Here is a 19,225-nt window from a genome sequence, read left to right as displayed (position 1 = left end):
AAATGACACCTTTTAGGGCAGTGGTCTTCAAACTTTTTGGGTCTGGGACCCGTAAGTCCAAATGGCTATATAATCTATCATGCACCGTCACTGCTCCCTACCAGTACAGCAGTACAGTGGCTGGGCCCCCCTCCGTCCCCTGCTCCCCCATCCTGCCCTCACCAGAGTCCCTAGGCTTGCCCTACGCCGCTCCCAGCACAGTCCCAGGGCCAGTGGGAGCTGGTGAATTTAAATGAAGGGGCATAATTGTTTCTCCCAGATATGCCACAGCAACCGAGCGTAGTGAGGGAGCCCGAGGCAATCAATTGGGGTTCGGGGGGTGGCAGGATTTGTTTTAAATAATGGGTTAAAAAATGTACCTGTATCTGGTAAGGAGACGTCTACACCATAAATTAGGGCTGGGACTATTTTCATGTAATATTATTTTAGGAGAGGCATTAATGTATATTTACATACCCTCGCAATGAGCCTGTAGCTCTCTGCTAAGACGGGTCTATCCGTGTAGGACAGTCGCGTTGTGCCTGGTGAAATTGAACATGACTGGGACCTCCAGCTAAGGACAAGTCACTTTGCTTCTGTAGGGCCTTGAGGTCTGAGACTAATGGGTCTTCCACCCCCAGGTTGTGGTTCCATGACTGTTTGCAATCCTGGGGTCACTGAGTCTGGTGCCACCACATGGAGGCCCCTCAGTGGCCAATAGGTCCTCTCCAATAGGAGCCGATCTCTATGGGGACTGTGGATCAGGACTAGGCTGCGCTGATCTTTTGCTATCTTCAGCCGATCACACCCATGGGCTTGAGGGCTGCTTCTTTGGCCTCAGATCTTGTGATTTCGGCAATTATTTCAGCACTGAAACGGCGCTGCTCTATCTGAAACCAAGACAGTTACATTTCATAGACCATGGTCACGCGGCTATACTTAAGCTGTTGATCTTTGTACAGCGATTGATCTTGTTGATCACACACTGTTGGCTACTAGGCTGAAAGATGTGGCTTATTTTTCTGATAATGCTGCCCTCTGGATCACTTCAGTTTTGAGCAGCAGATGGTGCAGAGTTTGCAGTAAGGGCACAGAGGCCACACCTGTGCTCCTTGCTTATGGAGCCCCACAGAGGGCTTGTCTGTCACCTTCTTTATACAATGTGTTCACTCTTTCTCCCCCCCCCCCAACATGTTTTTATTGGCTATTGGCATTTTTAAAGAAACAATCAACATTGAAAACGTACGTCCTCCCTCCCTTTCCCCTTGATCCTGGAGCCGGATGAACTTGTCTTTCTCCCTCTGTGTGGCAACCCTTGTCGTGACAGGGGGCCCTATTCAATTCGTTACTAGTATTTAGGCAAACTCTTGTGTCTCCGCTCCCTCCCTTTCATGGATCGAAGTCCTCTTGTGGTCAGTGATTCCTAGCAGGGTTGCAGCTTTAGGGCAGGAGGGTGGACCACTCTGTTGTAAACTTTGAATGATCTCCCTGTATGGAGTATGTGAGCCATTCCATGGCAACCACTGACCATATTTTGGCAATCCGCTCATGCTCCTGGGGAGGTGCTTTCAACTTCCACTTACAAGCCAATACCATTGCTGCCGACATCATCATGATTACGTATACTTTACAAAGTGATTTCGTAGGAATATCGGCCAGGGTCCCATTTAGGCACAGCATATCTAGCCCCTTATTTTCCCCTCCCGCTTTCCCCTGTGTTATAGCCTGGTGTATGTATCCCCAATATGTGTCCAGCTTTGGGCATTCCCACCAAATATGTGCCCACGTGCCAATCCCCCGACAGTCTCTCCAGCAAAGTTGGGAAGAATTTGGGTATATTTTATGCAGTCTGACCGGGGTTAAGTGCCACTGAAACATTAACTTTAGCCAGGTCTCCCGGACCAGAAGAGATCTAGTGAGTTTAGGTATCTGGATCCACAGTCGTTGCCACTCTTGCTCCCCTATGTCAGTGCCCGTGTCCGCCTTCCACTTTCTCATATAGGTCCTGCTTGATGTGCTTTTCCCTTCTTTGATATGTTTGTATATGCAGGTCATCATTCCCTTGTCCACATTGTGGGTATCTTAAGTATTTTTCAAAGGGGGTTAGGGGCCGTTAGCCAGCTAGTTTCAGCGGCGCAATTCCATATATCCATACCTATGCCTCTCCTGTAGCCCAAAGTCTGACTTGCATTGCTGAAAGTCTTTGACCTTGCCGCCTGCCAACATATCTCGCACCATTCAACATCCACTTTGATGCCACTTCTCAAAGGTTGAGGTTCCACAGCCCAGGAAGAATTGTGTGTTTTCAAATCGCGGTGTGTAGGGGGAGGGGAAGGTAGTAATATGAGCCCATTTCACAGCGGTATCCCATGCCTCCCCCATGGTCGATGTAATTTTACTGGCATACATTTGGGGTGTTCAATCAGCCATCGGTTTCTATAGCATTCGACTCTTCCCCTTTTTTAACCTATTTGAAAAAAAATGACGTTGCCTTCACAAATTACACAGATGGCACACAACGTGTCATCCCGCTATCCGGAATATAGGGTTGCATGAAGTCTCTGCAAAAATGTTGCCATGCACAAATGGCACGTTTTCTTTGTGGTGACATTATCATTTGGAACCTGCAGGCTTTTTTAGGCAGCGAGGACACACCCCTGCTCACATTTGCCCCATATATTGTCCCCATATATGACGTCTCCTATGCAGTTTCCCATTTGTATGGCAACGTTATATACAGGGACAATATTACCGAATACACAGTGAGGATGAAAGACTCCTCAACAAAATATATAATCGGATACAAACATGGATAATTTGGCGCTCAACAAAGAAAAAACAGAGCCAATGGTGATAGGAACTAATAAAATAAGAAAACTTGACCCAGATTATAACTGCTTTTCAGTAGCAGGGTTTGAGATTACAACAAAGAAATAAGTACAAAAGTAAAAACGTTCGGGATAGTTTTAGATCAGAATCTGAACATGCAAGCTCAAGTAAGTAGCTTGGTTTCATCCTCGGCCTATTACATAAAACTGTTAGTCCAACCCAGGCCGTATATCTCTCAAGCCAACACTGAGATGATAGCGAGGGCCATAGTCCGGTCACAAATTAACTATTGTAGCCGTCTTTTAATGGGTGTCTCTAAATCAGAATGTAATCGTCTTCAAGTTATTCAAAACAGTGAAGTAAGAGTTGTTCCAGGAATGAAACGTAGGGAACATTTTTCAGACGCCACGCATAACCTGCACTGGCTTCCAGTTGAGGCACGGATTCATTATCGCCTCCTTCTGATTCCCCATAAATGTCTCGTAGGATCAGTGCCAGTTTATCTGAGTGAAGTGCTTACTGAGAAATCTAGTGTAAGGACTCTTGGGTACAAAAACACTAACAAGCTTAAGATACCAGCTTGTAAATCTAGCAAGGCCACAAACTGCATTTGCTTCAGCTGCACCAGGGGTGTGGAATGCCTTCCCACCAGACCTAAGAGAAATAAGCTCCATACCTTTGGTTGGAAAAAGGCAGAAATCTTTTATTTAGATGTTTTCACTATGCTGGTGCTCCTCTCTTCTATCATTCTAATCTGCGCTCTAAGACTCACCCGTATTTGTGCATGTTTGTCTTTTGCTATGCTCCTTTGTTTTCTTGTGCGCCCTTAAGCCTCTGGTTCCATTGTACTCGTTCTAAATGGTCTAAAGTAAAGCATCAGGCGTATCATTCTCTACCAGACAGTCCACTGGCATTGCGTCCTTGATAGCAGCGGGCAGCTGTGAGATTTCACCCTCCAGCTACACGCTGATAGCCAGTTGGCATCCGAGGAGCCAGGCAAATCCCCTGACTTACTTAGGAGGACTAGGAAGAACCTGGTCCTCGCACACCCTCCATCATCGGACAGCAGTGATACTTGTAGCAGTATCACAAAGTGCTCGGGCTTTACTCCCATTTATGAACACATGGTCCAGAAATATTGCTCTGTTAGCAGGAATCGGGGCCTCAGTGGGAGACCCAGTACTTTTAGGGCACTTTTGACCAACCCCATGGCCCAGTGGGAATTAATTATCTGATGCCATCACTATTGCCTTTTCCACCATCAGGATAGCACTGGCTATGGGCTGTTTGGGTCTACCCCTGTAAGCTGGATTTCCTCTTCTATGTGTCATGTCACCACATAGAAAGCGTTGTGGGGCTGTGGAGGCTGATGCCCCAGTGGTAGGGTACCCTCACTCCTCCTTTCTATGGGTGCTGACGAATCGTGTGTCTGGGATTTCACTTTATGCTTTTGGGGCCATTTCTTGGCAGGGGGAGGAGAGCCTGTGCTCTTGGCCTCCTTAGAGTTACTTTTATCAATTGCTTTGTCATCTGGTTTGATGTTGTTTCCCGAGCCTTCTTTTGGATGTGAGTGCTCGCATAGCTGTCCGCAGCCTCTGCAAGCTCCCTTGGCTCTGTGATACTCGTCCACTAGATGCTGCTGCAACCCTGTTTCACAAGTTTTAAGTATAATCTCATATGCAATCGATGCCCACATTTGTTGGCTGTAACCCATCCATCCAGATATTTCAACTATTGATTTTCAAAGGTTTGTCCTCCTTTCTTGGTGAGCTCTCTAAAGCTCCTGTGGTATTGTTCGGGGGTCTTACAGAACATCCTGAGGATGGCAGCCTTCCTTTTCCTATAAATGGGCCTCTCCTCAGGAGCCAATTGAATTATTACATCAGTACCAGCCGTCAGTGATTTGATTTAAGTATTTGTATAGCGCATACCCAGAGGGGACCAGGCATTGACTGTATCCAAGCACTGATGTGAGTGACTGATTCAGCATATACCTCACTATCTCGTTGGGTCATTGAGGACATATTATAGGAAGAGATGTGTTTATAACTGCTTCCTGAAAAGAGTCAATGAGTTGATCCCCTGGAGGTCCAGTGGGAGGGAATTCCAGGACCGGGGGCCAAAAGAGAACTGCTTGTCGCCCCCCCCCCAATCATTGTTTTTGTCAGTTGGGCTTGCAGGAGGTACTGATCCCTAGAGCGAAGATGTTGTTGAGGGCAGTACACCTGGTTTTCTGCAGTCAGGTAGGCTGATGCCAGCCCATGGATGCATTTGAAAACCAAACAAAGTACTTCAAAAAGATTTCGCCGCTGAACTGGGAGCCAGTGGGGATTCCTCTGATGTTGGATTGACTTTCTCATTACCTAGAAAGACAGCTAAGAGTTTTGGGCAACCTATAATCTTTTAATTTGAAATTGTTGTGCCCCCATGAGAGCGTTACAATAATCTAACCTGGCATTAGTGTGTACGCCTATTACCATTGGACGGTCCTTCTCAGCAATGAGTGGTATGACGGGTTTGAGAAGTCTCAATTGATAATATATAGATTTGACTGTCTGGCTAGTCTGGGAGTTACAGTCCATGTTTGACTGCCAGATGCAGTCCTAATTCCTCACTGTATCCGATTTTGGTAGGGATACCAAACGGTGAGGCTCAGGGAGTGCACTGGACAGTATTGTTTTTACCAGTCGGGGCCAAGTACAAAACCTCTGAGGTACTAAGGTGAAGTTTATTTGCCAGCATCCAATCTTTAATTTTGTAGGCGCATGCCTAGACTCGATCTATTGCTTCCCGAGATTGCTTGAGTCTTACGTAGACTGCTCATAAGGGCTGCACTGCACAACTCTTCTTCCGCATCCTGCATATGGGAGGTGAGCCCCAGTACCAATCAATTACACCCTTCCCAAACCCATAAGGAGGGAATGAGTCGTTGGGGATGTGGTGCCTAGGCTTACCTTTGGGAGAAAAAAGGAAAAGACGTACACCCTTCCCCACTGGAAGCTCTTCTGGTTCTCTAGTTCCCGTTTGCTCAGTAGCACTAAATCTCGTTCCTCTGTTTCTGTTCCTCTAGGTCTGCTCCAGGCTGGTTCCCCTGGGACCTAGCAGAAGCATGTGACCTTACAGAATTACTGTAGTATTGCTACTGGCGTCCTGGTAACCCTCCATCCCCTGACTTACTCAAAAGCCTGGAGGCTTTTCACCAGTTCGGCTTTCTTAACATTACTGCCACAGGGGAATCCCCTTACTCGACAGTGCTTCCGCAGTTCACCTACTGACAAGGTGGCTGTGCAGCTCATGTCAACGTTTGCTGTCAACGTATCTCGGCTCTGCCTTCTCGACAACCCTTATGCTCATCGTCCTCGCTGTGCTTCCTCTCACTTCCGCTGTTTCTCTCTTCTTGCTCCACTTGCATGGAATTCTCTTGCCCCAGACATCTGAGAAACCGTCCAATCGATTTGTTCAAAACCAAATGAAAAGCCTACATCCACGCCTCCGAGTTACCCTCTTAACCTACCTCATATCTGCCTGCTAGCTAACATTTTTCCCTCGCCTCTAACCTGTCTCTGTCCCTCCCTTCCTCTGCCTCTACTCTAGCACTTGACATCATGGTCCCATCCTGAGCACCGCTGCTCGTACTGCTTTCCTGGACTTAAAAATGTCCATTATCTATGTATGTCAACTTATGTATTGTCCCCAGTTCATTTATTCACCTCCACAACCTGGTCAGACTATCCTTCACTCGCCCCATTGTAAGAAGCTCACTGCTTCCTGTCAAATCTGATTTCTAATCTTTTGTACATTCATTTGTGATCAAAAGAGCATTGTTGCTCCTGATAAATAGTAGCATGTTAAGTGTACACTCTTATTTTGGCTGACGAGGCTGCAAGCGCAGTCTGTTCCAAATCCCAACTGCTGCCACCAATGTGACGAATGGACTTCTGCTCTGCAGGAGTAGGAGTATGAGTGGAGGCTAAAGCACCCACTCGGCCCTCACACTTCTAAAAACCAAGAGCCAAGACGACCATGAAGGTAAAACGGGCGCAGCCGAGAGCTATGTCTCCATCTGTGGCAACGTAGGCAGAAGAAAGGCTGTACTCTCAAGGGGGTGTGACACTGGTTCAGTAGCACCCCAATCAGCGAAGTATAACAGTTAAAATCAAGGAATGCCCAACCGAGGTCCTATTAAAATATATACTTTAATCAAGCACACCATGTACAATAATAACTAGAAAACACTGTAAAATTCCCACCGCTGTAGAAAGAACACAGAACATCCAAAGATAAAAAAAGATGCAGCGTTGTGGGTAATGAGACTCTGCACAGAAAAGGCAATAAAACAGAACAATGTCCAAAGGATATGTTCCGAGCTTGGGGGGAAAAAGCGATTAAAATGACGTAGCCAGTCTCTTGGACCCAACGATGGACATGGGGGGGGGGGGGAATGATCAGTCAATAGTAACCTTTGCACTGCCTTGGTAGCTCGACAATGGTGAACCAGGCTTCTCGGTGCAGTTCGGTAGGGGAGAGCTATGCTCCAGTGTAAAGGGGTGGGGGGGTGTTGTATGCCCACAAGGGGGGTGCACTACAGTGAAGTGAAGTGAAATAGTGACTTTGATCCCCAGGAGAGGGGCTGCGTAACAGAGGAGGGGTTGGGAAGTCCCTTTGCCTCAGAAGAGGGGAGTAATTAACTGAAGGGGAGAGCCAAAAGAAGGAAAGGCTTTGGAACACTTAGAAAAGGAATGAAGGCCTAAAATCCCAGGATAGATGGGGAGGGGGGTTTGGGGGGGCCTAATAGCCCCCAGAAGGAATGATCAGAACTGAACTCTAGAAATCACTAAGCAGGACTGTTTCTCAAGAACCTTTTTACAGCTACCATGAAACTATTTTCATGCATTAGTCTCATGTTTGAACGTTTTTTAATAACATCCTTTAACCTTATTCCGTTGTCTGTGATGTGTTTCCGCGGACATGTGAGAAGTGGTAGAAGATCGAGGGAGCGTTCAAACTGTATTGACGACCGAAAAGTGAACGTAGCTGCTGAAATGAGCATTTGGTATCGCTTCCTTGGGTAGGAAATGGGGTGGAAGCAGGGTGGCCTAGAGAATCTGAAGGTGGCTTTGGTTCTATATTTCAACAGTGGGATTACACTTTGATGCAAGCCTGAGGTTGTGTGATGGGGTGGTGGTCTGCTCTAGAGCACCACTCGCTCCTTGAGATTGCATTTTTCAATATTCTGCCCAGGTTGTATGAGGTCAAATGGAGAAAACGTTGACATTGTTCAGACAAAGTGCCATAGGTCCTGCAATAAGGGTAGGCGGCTGCGTTCCGCATAACATACATGTTCTGATGTGGACACCGGGCTCTTGTGGCATGTATGGCAGGTTCCCTTCTTCCATCACATTGTTCTAATGCAGGCTGAAGGTTACATGATTGGGTGTAGAGCTTGTCGGACTTTGCACGTTTTCATGGACTTGACTTTCCGCCAGTTCTTGTTTTGAGGATCAGACTTGGTCGGAAACATTAGAGGCTGTTTGCTACTGCATTTTAAGATCATGAGATCAGTTTGGGAAGTTGAGGTGCAAGACACTGCTCCCATGATTTCTTTCATCGTTACAGCTCCTTGTGTACAGATATTTTGCAGGCTCTTCAGAAGTTGTATGCAATAGGGCATGGTTCGAGTGACATGGCTGATTGCCTTTTCAATGGTCAATGGTCAGCTCAGTCAAGCTTTTGTCCTTTAAGTTGCAGTCATTAGCATTGCATCCATAATGGTTTGACCTGCATACCCTGTGACCCTGCTGGCACTGTTTTGCAGTGTGTAACAGTTTCTTTTCTCCTTTTTTTACAGGTCCCTTTCAGACATTCGGTGTGCATCAGCTGGAGCTAATCCGTGAAACCACGAGCAGAGCATCCTACCATTTGAATGACCTCTTTACCCTTGTGAAGTTGTGCAAGTATTTGCTTTCTGTGGTGATTGCTACACTGCGCTCTGCTGCCCACAGGCTGATCAGACGGATAGAAGGACCTGCAACACCTATGGACACAATGAGAAATTGTGCAGCATTAATGTGGAGTTAAGATCCTTTCGTTGCTGGTATCTCAAGCGGTACCATTACTACTATCAGATCTGCAAACGCCTTAGAGCCTTCTCGACTGCCAAGCCTTTGATGCTTCTTCCTGGAGTTTCCCACGTAACCGCGGTGGTGGTCAGCCCTAAACCTGGTGCCCTGAAGCCCACTCAATGCTACTCTAGCTCTTTCCAAAACTTGACTGTCACTGGGCAACATGGATCCAAGACTGAGAGATGCTCTGCTGCAGAAACGCACCAAACTGTCCCCAGATATCAACCTTGTGAAGATGGAGCCTGGTGATGACGCTGAAGCATTCTTGCTGGAGTTTGAGTGTGCAGCAGAGAGTGCACTCTGCCCCAAAGAGAGGTGGGCACTGCATTTAGAGCCCTTTCTCTCTGGTGAGGCGTTGGCTGTGTATCAGTCATTGCCACATTGCACAGCTGAAGACTACGACTGCTTGAAAGAGGCCATCATAAGCCATATGGGACTGGGTGAGGAAGTCTACCGTAAGAAGTTTCGCAGCTTCCTTTTTACGGCTGGTGGCCAGCCCCGTGCGGTCGCACGTCAGCTGCAAGACTGGGGAAGAAGGTGGCTGAAGCCTGAGAGCCGCAGCCCTGAGGAAATCGTGGAACTTGTCGTCATGGAGCAGTTCATCAAGATCCTGCCTGGGGGCATGCTAGAAATGTTAAATGACCAACTGGTGCAGTCTCTGGATAGCGTAGTCAATCTCATTGAGGACTACTTGGCTGGAAAGGATGTCGGCACCTCGTCTGCAGATGACAACTTTGAGGTCATCACATCTGTCTGGGATGAGGAATCCGCAGAGGAAGGTATGAAGGGGCTGTGGGGGAGGGCGAATGCGCTACGCATAAGTAAACACTTGCTTCTGGGCAAAAAAGGAAAAGCTATGGGAGGTTGAGTAATTCGGGAGTACTTTTTATTTCAATTTTCTGTATTTATCTAAAGCGCCTTAACTGTCCTAGTCTGGATCACGGGGCGCAGCTTGGGAGTGCTGATCTCATCCCTCCAGGTTTTCCGTAACCATATTGTGGGAGGGTGACAACACCATGCTCACTTTTTGAATTCATTCTCGGGGACATGGGACCCAACTTGCTTATTGACTTCTCCCACGCGCATGCATTTCTCAGCCTCTTGCTTTAATGTTTTTGCCAGATTGTGATTTTAATTCCCCCCTGAGGCCAATCGGCAGCAGGCAGATTTTCTCACACTTGTGCAAACATGGAGTAGCCGCCACTTCTCTGGCAAGGTGGCCCCATGGTCTGAAGGTACCTCTTTGTGTGTTTGCAGGTCTGTTTTGTTAAATACCCGCAACAACTGTGCACAATATGACCCACTGCAAACTGAATTAAAACCTGCATATGTGTTACTATTGTATGCATGCAATATGCAATGTTTTCACTCACTCACTAACCCACCTTGCTCAACACTCTCTCTTCTCTTTGGCAGGGGCCTCCCTGAAACTTGAGGAGAACCATCTCCGGTTCCAGAAGCACCTCAAAACCTTCCTCTTTGCTTCTGCTTTCTCTCACCTGCTAATTACCTGTCTGAAATTGAACTGGTTACCTGACCACCCTTCTGATCTCAGGCCCTGGCCCCGCAATTTGCCCACTTGCTCTGCCTCCCTGGCAACCCCTGCACTAGGGACTGTTGTTCTGTATCCCTACAGTCCCCCTACCAGCACTTATGTTTGCGCTTACCTGCACTTGCCACCATCTGGCCGTTCTATTATCTTTTATTCTACTATCCCATGTATTGCACTTTCCCCTCTCCCCCCTCGCATTTATCCCTCTTCCCCTTCCCATGCACTTGTGCAATCTGAATGACACCTGGCCTAGTAAGACCGTTGTCTGTCTCCTTCTGTTTCCCCCTCCCCTCCCTTGCCTTGTCACGCCTCGAAACACTTGTGTATAGGCGCGTTACAAATGCCGTATCATGTATATCAACACGTCACCTTAAAAAAAAATCAATGTGATGTATGCCAAACTACTGTTAAATGTGTGTTTTCAAAAAAAATCTGCCTTGCTAAGAACCCCTCGGGGTCGAAACACGTGTCGGCTGGCCACCAATAGACCATGTGTCTACACTAAAATAAATTTCCCACTGAGAAAAACCTCATTGAGCGTGAGTCACCAAAAACCTTAAACTGCGAGGTAACCAGGACTGTCTACATATACCCTACTAGAGGTGTGGTTTCACCTCTACCCACCTGTGACCTTGCACAAGTATATCCAGATCGTAAGACTAAATAAGTGAGCTCAGCACAGGAGTGTTCATATCTTGAGCCCAATTCTCTCTTTATAAAGTAGAAACTGCTCCACAGCAGGAGGCCATGCCTGTTTTCTCGCTCTGCGGTAGAATGTGGTGGTTAAGAAGGAGCAGCGTGGTGTTTATTCCCGAGTCATACTGCATATAGTTGTATTTTTTTTTAATTTTAATTTGTTCGCATCAAAGGCTCACAGGCAGGTTGCTAACAAAGTGGAACCCTGTGCCGAAGAGAGGAGAGCGGTGCAGGGCTGCCTAGTTGGTGGGTGTGAAGAAGACCGGTGGGGGGTGTCTGTACTTCTGCTCTCTATATGGTAGAAGAGAGGCACAGAGGACCCCAGCCAAGATTCTCTAGTACGGTAGCAATGGACGAGCAATCAAGGCCTAGCTTCTCAGGAGGTGATGCAGGCTGGTTCTTAAGTACAGTGTAGTCCCCAAGCCCCCACAAAGGAATGTCCACACACTGTATTGGTTAGAACACAGTCTTTATATAATCAATATTCAAGGTTATGTACACTTATCATAATAACTCACTTTGTACTTAGGAAAATCAACAATGGCAAATATATACAATTCTAAAGTGGTACCACCCTTTGTATTAGATCGCCTTAAAGTGCATCAACAATACTGTAACAATGTCACACAGATCAATAGAGTGAAACCAGCAGTAGAGAGAGGAGAGAAAATAAGATGGTTGAGCAATAGGCAGAATACTGGCCCCTACCACTAGACACAGTTCTGTGTGGAGATCCCCCCACCTGGGCAACCTGTAAAATAAAGATATAGCACAAGCCCAGTCCATATATTGTTCTGCAAGTCTTATTCCCTCCTATAATGTTTTTACCCCCCCCCAATGTACCTGGTGGAGTCGAGTTCTTCGAAGAGGCGACCCCCTTTCAAGCGGGAGTCACGGATCGTCGAAAGGCGTCGAGGAACTCGGTGTTCGGCGACGGGGAATCGACGGCCCTTCTTGAATGCCTTCCCTTTCAAGCGGGAGACACGGGGCGTCGAACGTCCGTCGACAAACAGGGTAGAACGGCGTCGATGAGGCGGCAGCTTCGTCCGAGCGGTGCTCGTCGGCGTCGGAGCGTCGGCGTCCTGCAAGGCAGAGGCGTGCGGGGCACCTCGGTGACAATAGTTCTGGACCGCAAAGATTGTGGAGACGGAGGCCCAGCAAGGGCGTCGAGTCGTTCGAGTCTTTGAGGTCTTCGGGTGGCGGGAAACCCACCGGCAGGTTTCTCCTCGGCGCGTTGGTCGTCCTCGACTTTCTCCAGCAGGATAAAGCGGTCGACGGTGCGGACGAGGGAGTCCTTCGATTCGAATGTTCTTAGGCAAAGGAGCGGACGGCTCCGGTCGTCGGCGGCACAGCGTCAAGTGGTTCCCACGGCTGGGCAACACAACTTCGACGGGCCTCCAGCGGTTACACAAACCTGCGAACCCTGGTCGACGGCAATGGACTTCGACGGCGGCGATGTCCGGGTGCTTCACTTCGATCTCCTCTGCGGTCCCGTCTCGGGTCGGCAGCCTTTCGAGGGTCTGTCTTCCAGGGCGCTTCGGCGCAGATGGAGCGGTGCTCGATGGTCCCTCGGAGCACGGGAAGAGGGCGCCTTACCAGGTCCTCTCTCGGGTCAGTCTTCGACGATTTCGGCAGCCTTCGGATCGGTCGAAGCAAATGCAACAGCAAGTAGTCTTCTTCCAGCTGGACGTCGAGGATCAGCAGTTCCAGTTACTCTTAGAGTGGAGACTCAGCTCCAGAACGCTTCTGAACGTTCCCTGAACCTCCTACCAGTGGTGAGAGGTCCCCAGATATACTATTCTGTCTCTCATCCACACTGCTGGCACACACTCGGCAGCCAATCATACAGAAGGGCATTCATGCAGTCAGTCAGCCAATCAGGCACACAGTGCATTCAGGCCACACTCCTCCCTTTCAGACACTCACAACAAGGAATGTGGATTGGGACAAGTACCCAGCCATTCAACACTACACACTGCATTCAGGCCAGTTTCGGGCAGGGCTGTCTCAGTCTTTGTCTCTCATGCCAGAAACCAGACAACCACAACAAGGAGTGTATATTGGTCACACACTCCATTCACCCAGGTCCCACCCACAGGAGGTACCCACAACATACAGTCACTGGGAAGGCTCCAGTCAGTCTAGCTGGGCCTTCACAACAACACCATATATGGAACTTCCACCCAACAGCCAGTCAGGGGGAAGGGACAGAGTCAGGGATTCCCAGGACTTTGGGAAAACAAGGTAACAGGCAATAGAAAGCAAGAGGCCACAGGGGCCATCTTGTTTCCTATCAGTAATCAACTGATCCCAATGGCAGGGCCTGGGTATCCCAAAATGGAGGACACCCAGAGCACCTGTCAAATTCAGCATGGAGCTGCCACCAGCCCATACCCTGCTCTGTGGGCCACCCACAGGTGCCCAAAAACATACACTAGGGGCACAGGGTTGTACCCCTACCCATGGGTGCCATAAGGGTATCCCATGGGTCTGTTCACCAAACCAAAAGAGAGAGCTGCACTGCCAGGAGTCCCACATGGACTCCTGGGCAGAAAACACGACAGAACACACGATAAAAAGCAGTAAAGGACAAGGATTCCGAGGCCCTGTCCCTCCGATGCATTTCCAGCATCCAGCGGTCTAAATCCTGCGTGCATAAGGCTGAGGCTTTGTGCAGTATGAGTGTCTGTTGACCTGGAACAAGAGACGGTGGAACTGGAGGAATCGGATTGACCTCCTCCATGGGTCACATTAGGTTGCAGGTGGGCTTATCTAATGGGCAAAAGTGGAGCGTCAAGTGTGACTTCACCACAACCCTTCTCAGTTTGTATTCAATAGCTGCGTATCTAGAGCACGCTCACGGGCACATCTTTGAATCTATTACAACTCTCGGAAATTATAAGCATATACAATGATTGTTTGCACATACCCTGGGTTTGATGCTTTTACTCAAAACTCTTTGGCTTCTCATGTTAAAACTCCTTCAGTTCTAGATTAGACATGCAACTGCTTGGTCTGTGCGTGACGCTGACTTGCCGTAGTTTTAGATGTACTTTGCTTTTTGTCACAGGGTGAAAGGAATGTGGTATCGCCAACAAGATGCTCCTGCTGGTGGCTTGCTGCACTGGTGCCTTGTTTCTGTAGCTCACATGTATGTTTGCGGAACAGCTCAGCGTGAACCTTATTATCCTCCCTCCCCACAGTGTTCAAGCCTGGATTGTCTTCAGCCTGCTTGCTTTTAATCTGCTCAAGAGCACCCTTGCTTGCAGCCAGGTAGTTCCCATCCTCTTGTATGAATGTTCCAATTGTGTCAAGGGAGCACATTCATACAACCCTGGCTGCTTCGGAAATCTCTCCTTTTGTTTCTCCACTCTTTATACTCCAAAACCTGGGGCTTGGTTTCGAATCTCACTCCTGATTGGTTATTTCTTGTACCATTTGAATTCTCACAGCTGATTTGGTTATTCTCGGAATTGGTTTTACTATTCCTCATTACAAGCTTTTTAGTAGCAGCCTTATGTTGGGCTAATTGCTTTGAGCTTTTGGGTTATTGGTACAGACCTGCAAGGCTTTAAAGCAGTCCATGGTGTGCAGCGTCGTCCTGGAATTCTCATTGACGTTGAGAGTGGTTCACTGTTGCTCCGCAGTTCCTCGGTTCTGATTCTAACCTTGTCAGGCGTTTCAGGTCTGCGAGTTGGTGTTTGCTCACTCTTCTAATAGTAAGACTCCTTGCAATGTCCCTTGGGAAATGTCATTTTGTAGGAAAAGAAAAACCTCAGGAGTGGGACACTTGGTTTGGTTCTACCACATCTCTTGAGTGGGCAGTCATATGGCAGGATACCACCTTTGACACCGTCTTGTTCATTCATCAGGTAGCAAACGGACCAGCTCGTTCCTTGGTGGCTTGCTTCAAGGATGGGAGGACATGAGGTAGTTGGCAAACATGGTGGGGATCTCATAGATTGATGCTGTAAATCGGATAAAAACAGTCTCTAACGGTCACCTAACAAAGTGTGTGTGAGTTGGAAAACGTGTGCATTTTGATATTGCAATGGTAAGAAAGGAGCAAAAAAGATGGACACGTACGATGAGGTCTATAACTTTATCATGTTGGAGCACAGTTTAAATGCTGTCTACTGTATATGTACTAGCATCCAGCTGACTGCAAGGTGAATGACCCTAAACTGAGGGCCCTGATTTCAGTTTGGTGGGTAGCTCACTTCCTGGCATCAGTCTTCCTCAAACAGGATGACTGCCAAAAGCCCAATAATCCTCCTGGCATCAGTCTTCCTCAAACAGCATGACTGCCAAAAGCCCAATAATCCTCCTGGCATCAGCCTTCCTCAAACAGGATGACTGCCAAAAGCCCAATAATCCTCCTGGCATCAGCCTTCCTAAACCGATGTGAAGTCAAGTCTCTGGGGCGTAATTTCTGAATGGAAAGAAAAACCAATGTAGTGGTGTTGAGAATGCAAGCAGCAACCACTGCTAAAATGCTTGGACTGCTGGCTCTTACTCACCCAGGGACGCCCCATCTATGTAAGGGAAAGGCTTTCAATCTTTAACCTGGCAGTCTAGCCTTTTCCCTTGAAGTAGCATGGTGTCTGCATGCGTAGAAACATCATCCAGAGATCTTGCCCAGTTCAGGCCCTGGACCCCTGGGCATTTCGTCTGTGTACCCCGAAGGCAGTCTCCTGTAAAGCAAGCTTGGAAACCCAAAGCCAAGTGCTCAACAGCTAGTGGTGCCTCCTAGCCAGAGCACCTTCCTGTTGGTGCACGAGGTGCCTCTCTCGTGTCACCGCTCTGACAGACAGTATAGAGGGGGTCTCCTCATTTCTTCTGGTCCATCATGGACATCCCAGTAGAGAATTACTGCAAGACCTCTCTGAATTGAAATTTGTCTGATGGTTAGTCGAAATGGCTTCTTGTACCCCTGCCCATGGCTGGGGGTCGTGGGGGGCCCGGGGGGGGGGGGGGGTTAGTTCCCTTAGAGAGGGATGAGCTCAGCATTTTTGGCCCCATTGATTTCATGAATCCCATACAACTGTGTGTGTGTATATAAATGGAAGCAACCCAGCTGAGAAGCTATGAAGCGTTGTACATGGGAGGCGCACCCTTCTTATCACGAGTAAGGATGTGGGGATGGCAGAGGAGCTGGGATGGGTAGGGGCAGAAGGGGTCGGGGGGCACCTTTCCGGGGGGGGGGGGGAGTAGTAGTGCTTAGTTGCGCAATTGGCGAGATGATTTTTGGAGAGTAGTGTCTTCATGTATTTCCTGTAGTGGAGGGGGGGGCTGTTCTTCCCTACATTGATTGGTAACCGGGTACCTAGCAGGAAATTGCCTATTTACCTCCCCCGACCCCCCTTGCAGTTTTATTTTCAGCTTGGTGATGTGGATTCTGGTGGTGCAGTGACCATCACTCCCTAAAAATGGGCAAAAACGCCCAAAAAATTAAAACGGGAAGTACAAATACTAGGAAACAGACGCATGAAACAATGCCCCCCCTGCTTTCACACACACACACAGAGGATGTTTTGGACCAGTAGTGCACGTATTATGACTGGAAGAAACAACTATTAGTACTTCCTAGTCTGAAGTAAACAAGTATATTTTAATGTATATGAGGTGCAAAGGAATAATTATACAAAACACCTCTGTTTTTCATTTAAAACCTATCATTAACTGCTTATAAAATACTCCCATTGGGAATTTTACTCCCTAAAAAAATGTTACTCCCAATTTAGGGAGTAAAATGCTCCAACATCCAAATCTTGTCTGGAGCACTGTTAGTTGGTGATGCAAGCTGTCATTGGCGCGATGCATGCTTGCGTCTAAGCATGCTGTCGATGCTTTTCAGATGGGCTAAGGTGGCATTTGGGACTGGTGTGACTAGGGTGTTTCAACTGTCCATGTGGGATATAACGAGGACTTGGACAACTGTTCTGAACACCAAGACGGAGATGAAAGCGTTGACGCTGTGGGAGAGCTCCAGCTCCTACCATGCTGCTGTGGTGCTCTTTGTGATGTGTAATTTGAATGAAGGGGCTCGCAGTCAATGGTAAAATGGGGAGGCCTTCCACTGGACCAGAGTTGAGGTGTGAATCGGCTAGTTCTGGACTTGGACATGCTTGGTGGCATTTCCTGGCAGGTCTTTGTAAGGTTCAAATTCAGGTAGGCGCTCGACAACCAGGCTTTGATGAAGGACTGATTGAGTTGATGGTTATTTTTGATGCAGTTGCTCTTTAGCGAAAGATTTGTTTATTATATTGCATAAGCATTTGTACAGCACATCTTTCACCCAAAGACGCACATTGAAGCTAAGAATGCTGAGCCGAGCCTTGGTGGTGTCTGGGCACTGGTCCCTGCATGCCCTTTCTAGTGAAAAGGATGTTTTTTTAAATTCTCCTAATGAGAAATTATTTTAAGCTTACTGGTAAGGAATTCTGTAGTTTGTGCCAATACTGCAGGTGGCATAACGGAATGTGGGCCTTCGCCCATCTCCATGACATCCTGGTTGTGTACATTAAGAATCTGGCCTGAAGAAAGTTGATGGGGGACCAAAGGCACCCTTGTAGAACTCCACAGGTTACTGGGCGGTGCTGGGATCTGTTTCTGCTGGAGCAGTGTGATATGATAAGGCATTTATAACGCACCTATACACGAGAATTTCAGGGAGGTGAGCAACCGTAGGACTGTTCCATCAAAGTCTGTGTGTGGTGAAGATGTTGAGGAGGGCTTCATGCAGAATGTGTAGTCACTCATAACCTGCGTCGTGGCTTTTTATGTGCAGCATCCTGGTTGGAAACCGGATTGGGAGTCTTGTAGGAGATTATATAGAGTGTTTCTTTCGTACAACTGAATGGTGAAGGTCTTCAGCCACTTTGCTAAAGAAGTGTAGATGCGTGATGGGCTGATAATTGGCCAAGTCATCCTGGATGTTTCTTCATTGAGGGGAGGGGGATTTGTACTGTTTTCAGTGCATGTGCGAAGGTGCCCTGTGTGAGGGATGTGTTGTTGACGTTGTGGCATGAGTGCTTCATGTGTGATGGCCTTCACAATGTAGACGTGGTAGTTGTTTTGTAGGTTGTGGGTTTGATTACTGCAAAAATACTGCTCAGCTTTCTAAAGTAATAGTCATGAATTTGGTCCATCTTGAGGTTGCGGGCTTGTATACGTGGGACATCTGTGATGTTTGGTTTGGCAATGTGTTGCCTTGTCTGTCAAGAAGTTGTTGAGGGTGTTGCTTTTATCATAGGATTGCACTGTTGCAGGGTATTGGTTGCAGTAGTATAGCATGGTAGTATAGCTCATGGGTAGTCTAGCGCAGTGGCAACGTGCTCGTCTTGGAAGCAAGACGACGCAGAGCAACACAGATTTGAATCCTGAGTCCGCGCTAAGAAACCTCTTTGGTATTAAGCATGGTATAAATAAACAATTACAGTGCTTCATGGTTTGGAAGAATGCTCTGCTGCTGTTGGATGATTTAATTGTGGTGGGTATACAGTAGTGGTCTTTGGCTGTACTGTCATTTGGAAAGCACCTTTTCCCATTTGTATATTCTCAAAGCGGGTCTCGATGCGCTGTAGGTGAACACCCTTGGTGGACTGAAGTCTAGAATATGGGAAATTTGCCAAGAGGAGTTTAGGATGCATTTGTGCATTTTAGCCAATACAAAGCTGGGTAGGGGTGATGAAGTCCCTGCTAGCTACCCCTGTCAAGATGTCATGTGGGTGGGTGCTGTGAGCTAATGCACAGAGTATGTGAGAGCTGGGAGACTCATTATGCATGCAGCTAGACCGAATTTCTGTTGTGGGGGTGTTGAGGAGAATTCTCATAAATGTGCTAATTCCCTTAACCTTAGAGACCCCCAGCACCTTTGTTGGATTTTGAGGACTTGATGTTTTTACCTGGAAAGAGTGTGAGCCTTTTCAGGTCCCTGAAACTCCCTGTGTTTAGTCTCCTAGGAGACCCAAATGCACTCTGGCTATATTGGCAGGCTGACTGTCCGGCAAGGACAGCCACCCTGCTGGTGAGTGGCAGCTAGGGT

The 19,225-nt window shown here is 47.8% G+C and overlaps 1 protein-coding gene across 2 annotated transcripts in view; it reads left to right on the top strand.

Moving 5' to 3' along the window:
• LOC138480670 (zinc finger protein 436-like) overlaps nt 1-19,225 on the top strand; it is an 83,470-nt gene that overhangs the window by 9,992 nt on the left and 54,253 nt on the right. For both annotated transcript variants that reach the window (XM_069612344.1, XM_069612343.1), the window contains exon 2: nt 8,657-9,709. In XM_069612344.1, coding sequence (XP_069468445.1) covers nt 9,094-9,709 — 616 coding nt within the window. In that variant the 5' untranslated portion in view covers nt 8,657-9,093. The remainder of the gene's footprint in view (nt 1-8,656; nt 9,710-19,225) is intronic.

Source organism: Ambystoma mexicanum, chromosome 5p, assembly GCF_040938575.1.
Source record: "Ambystoma mexicanum isolate Mex_15411 chromosome 5p, UKY_AmexF1_1, whole genome shotgun sequence".
NCBI lineage: Eukaryota > Metazoa > Chordata > Amphibia > Caudata > Ambystomatidae > Ambystoma > Ambystoma mexicanum.
Note: the sequence above shows the minus strand (reverse complement) of the source record. Positions and strands in the feature narration are given on the sequence as shown.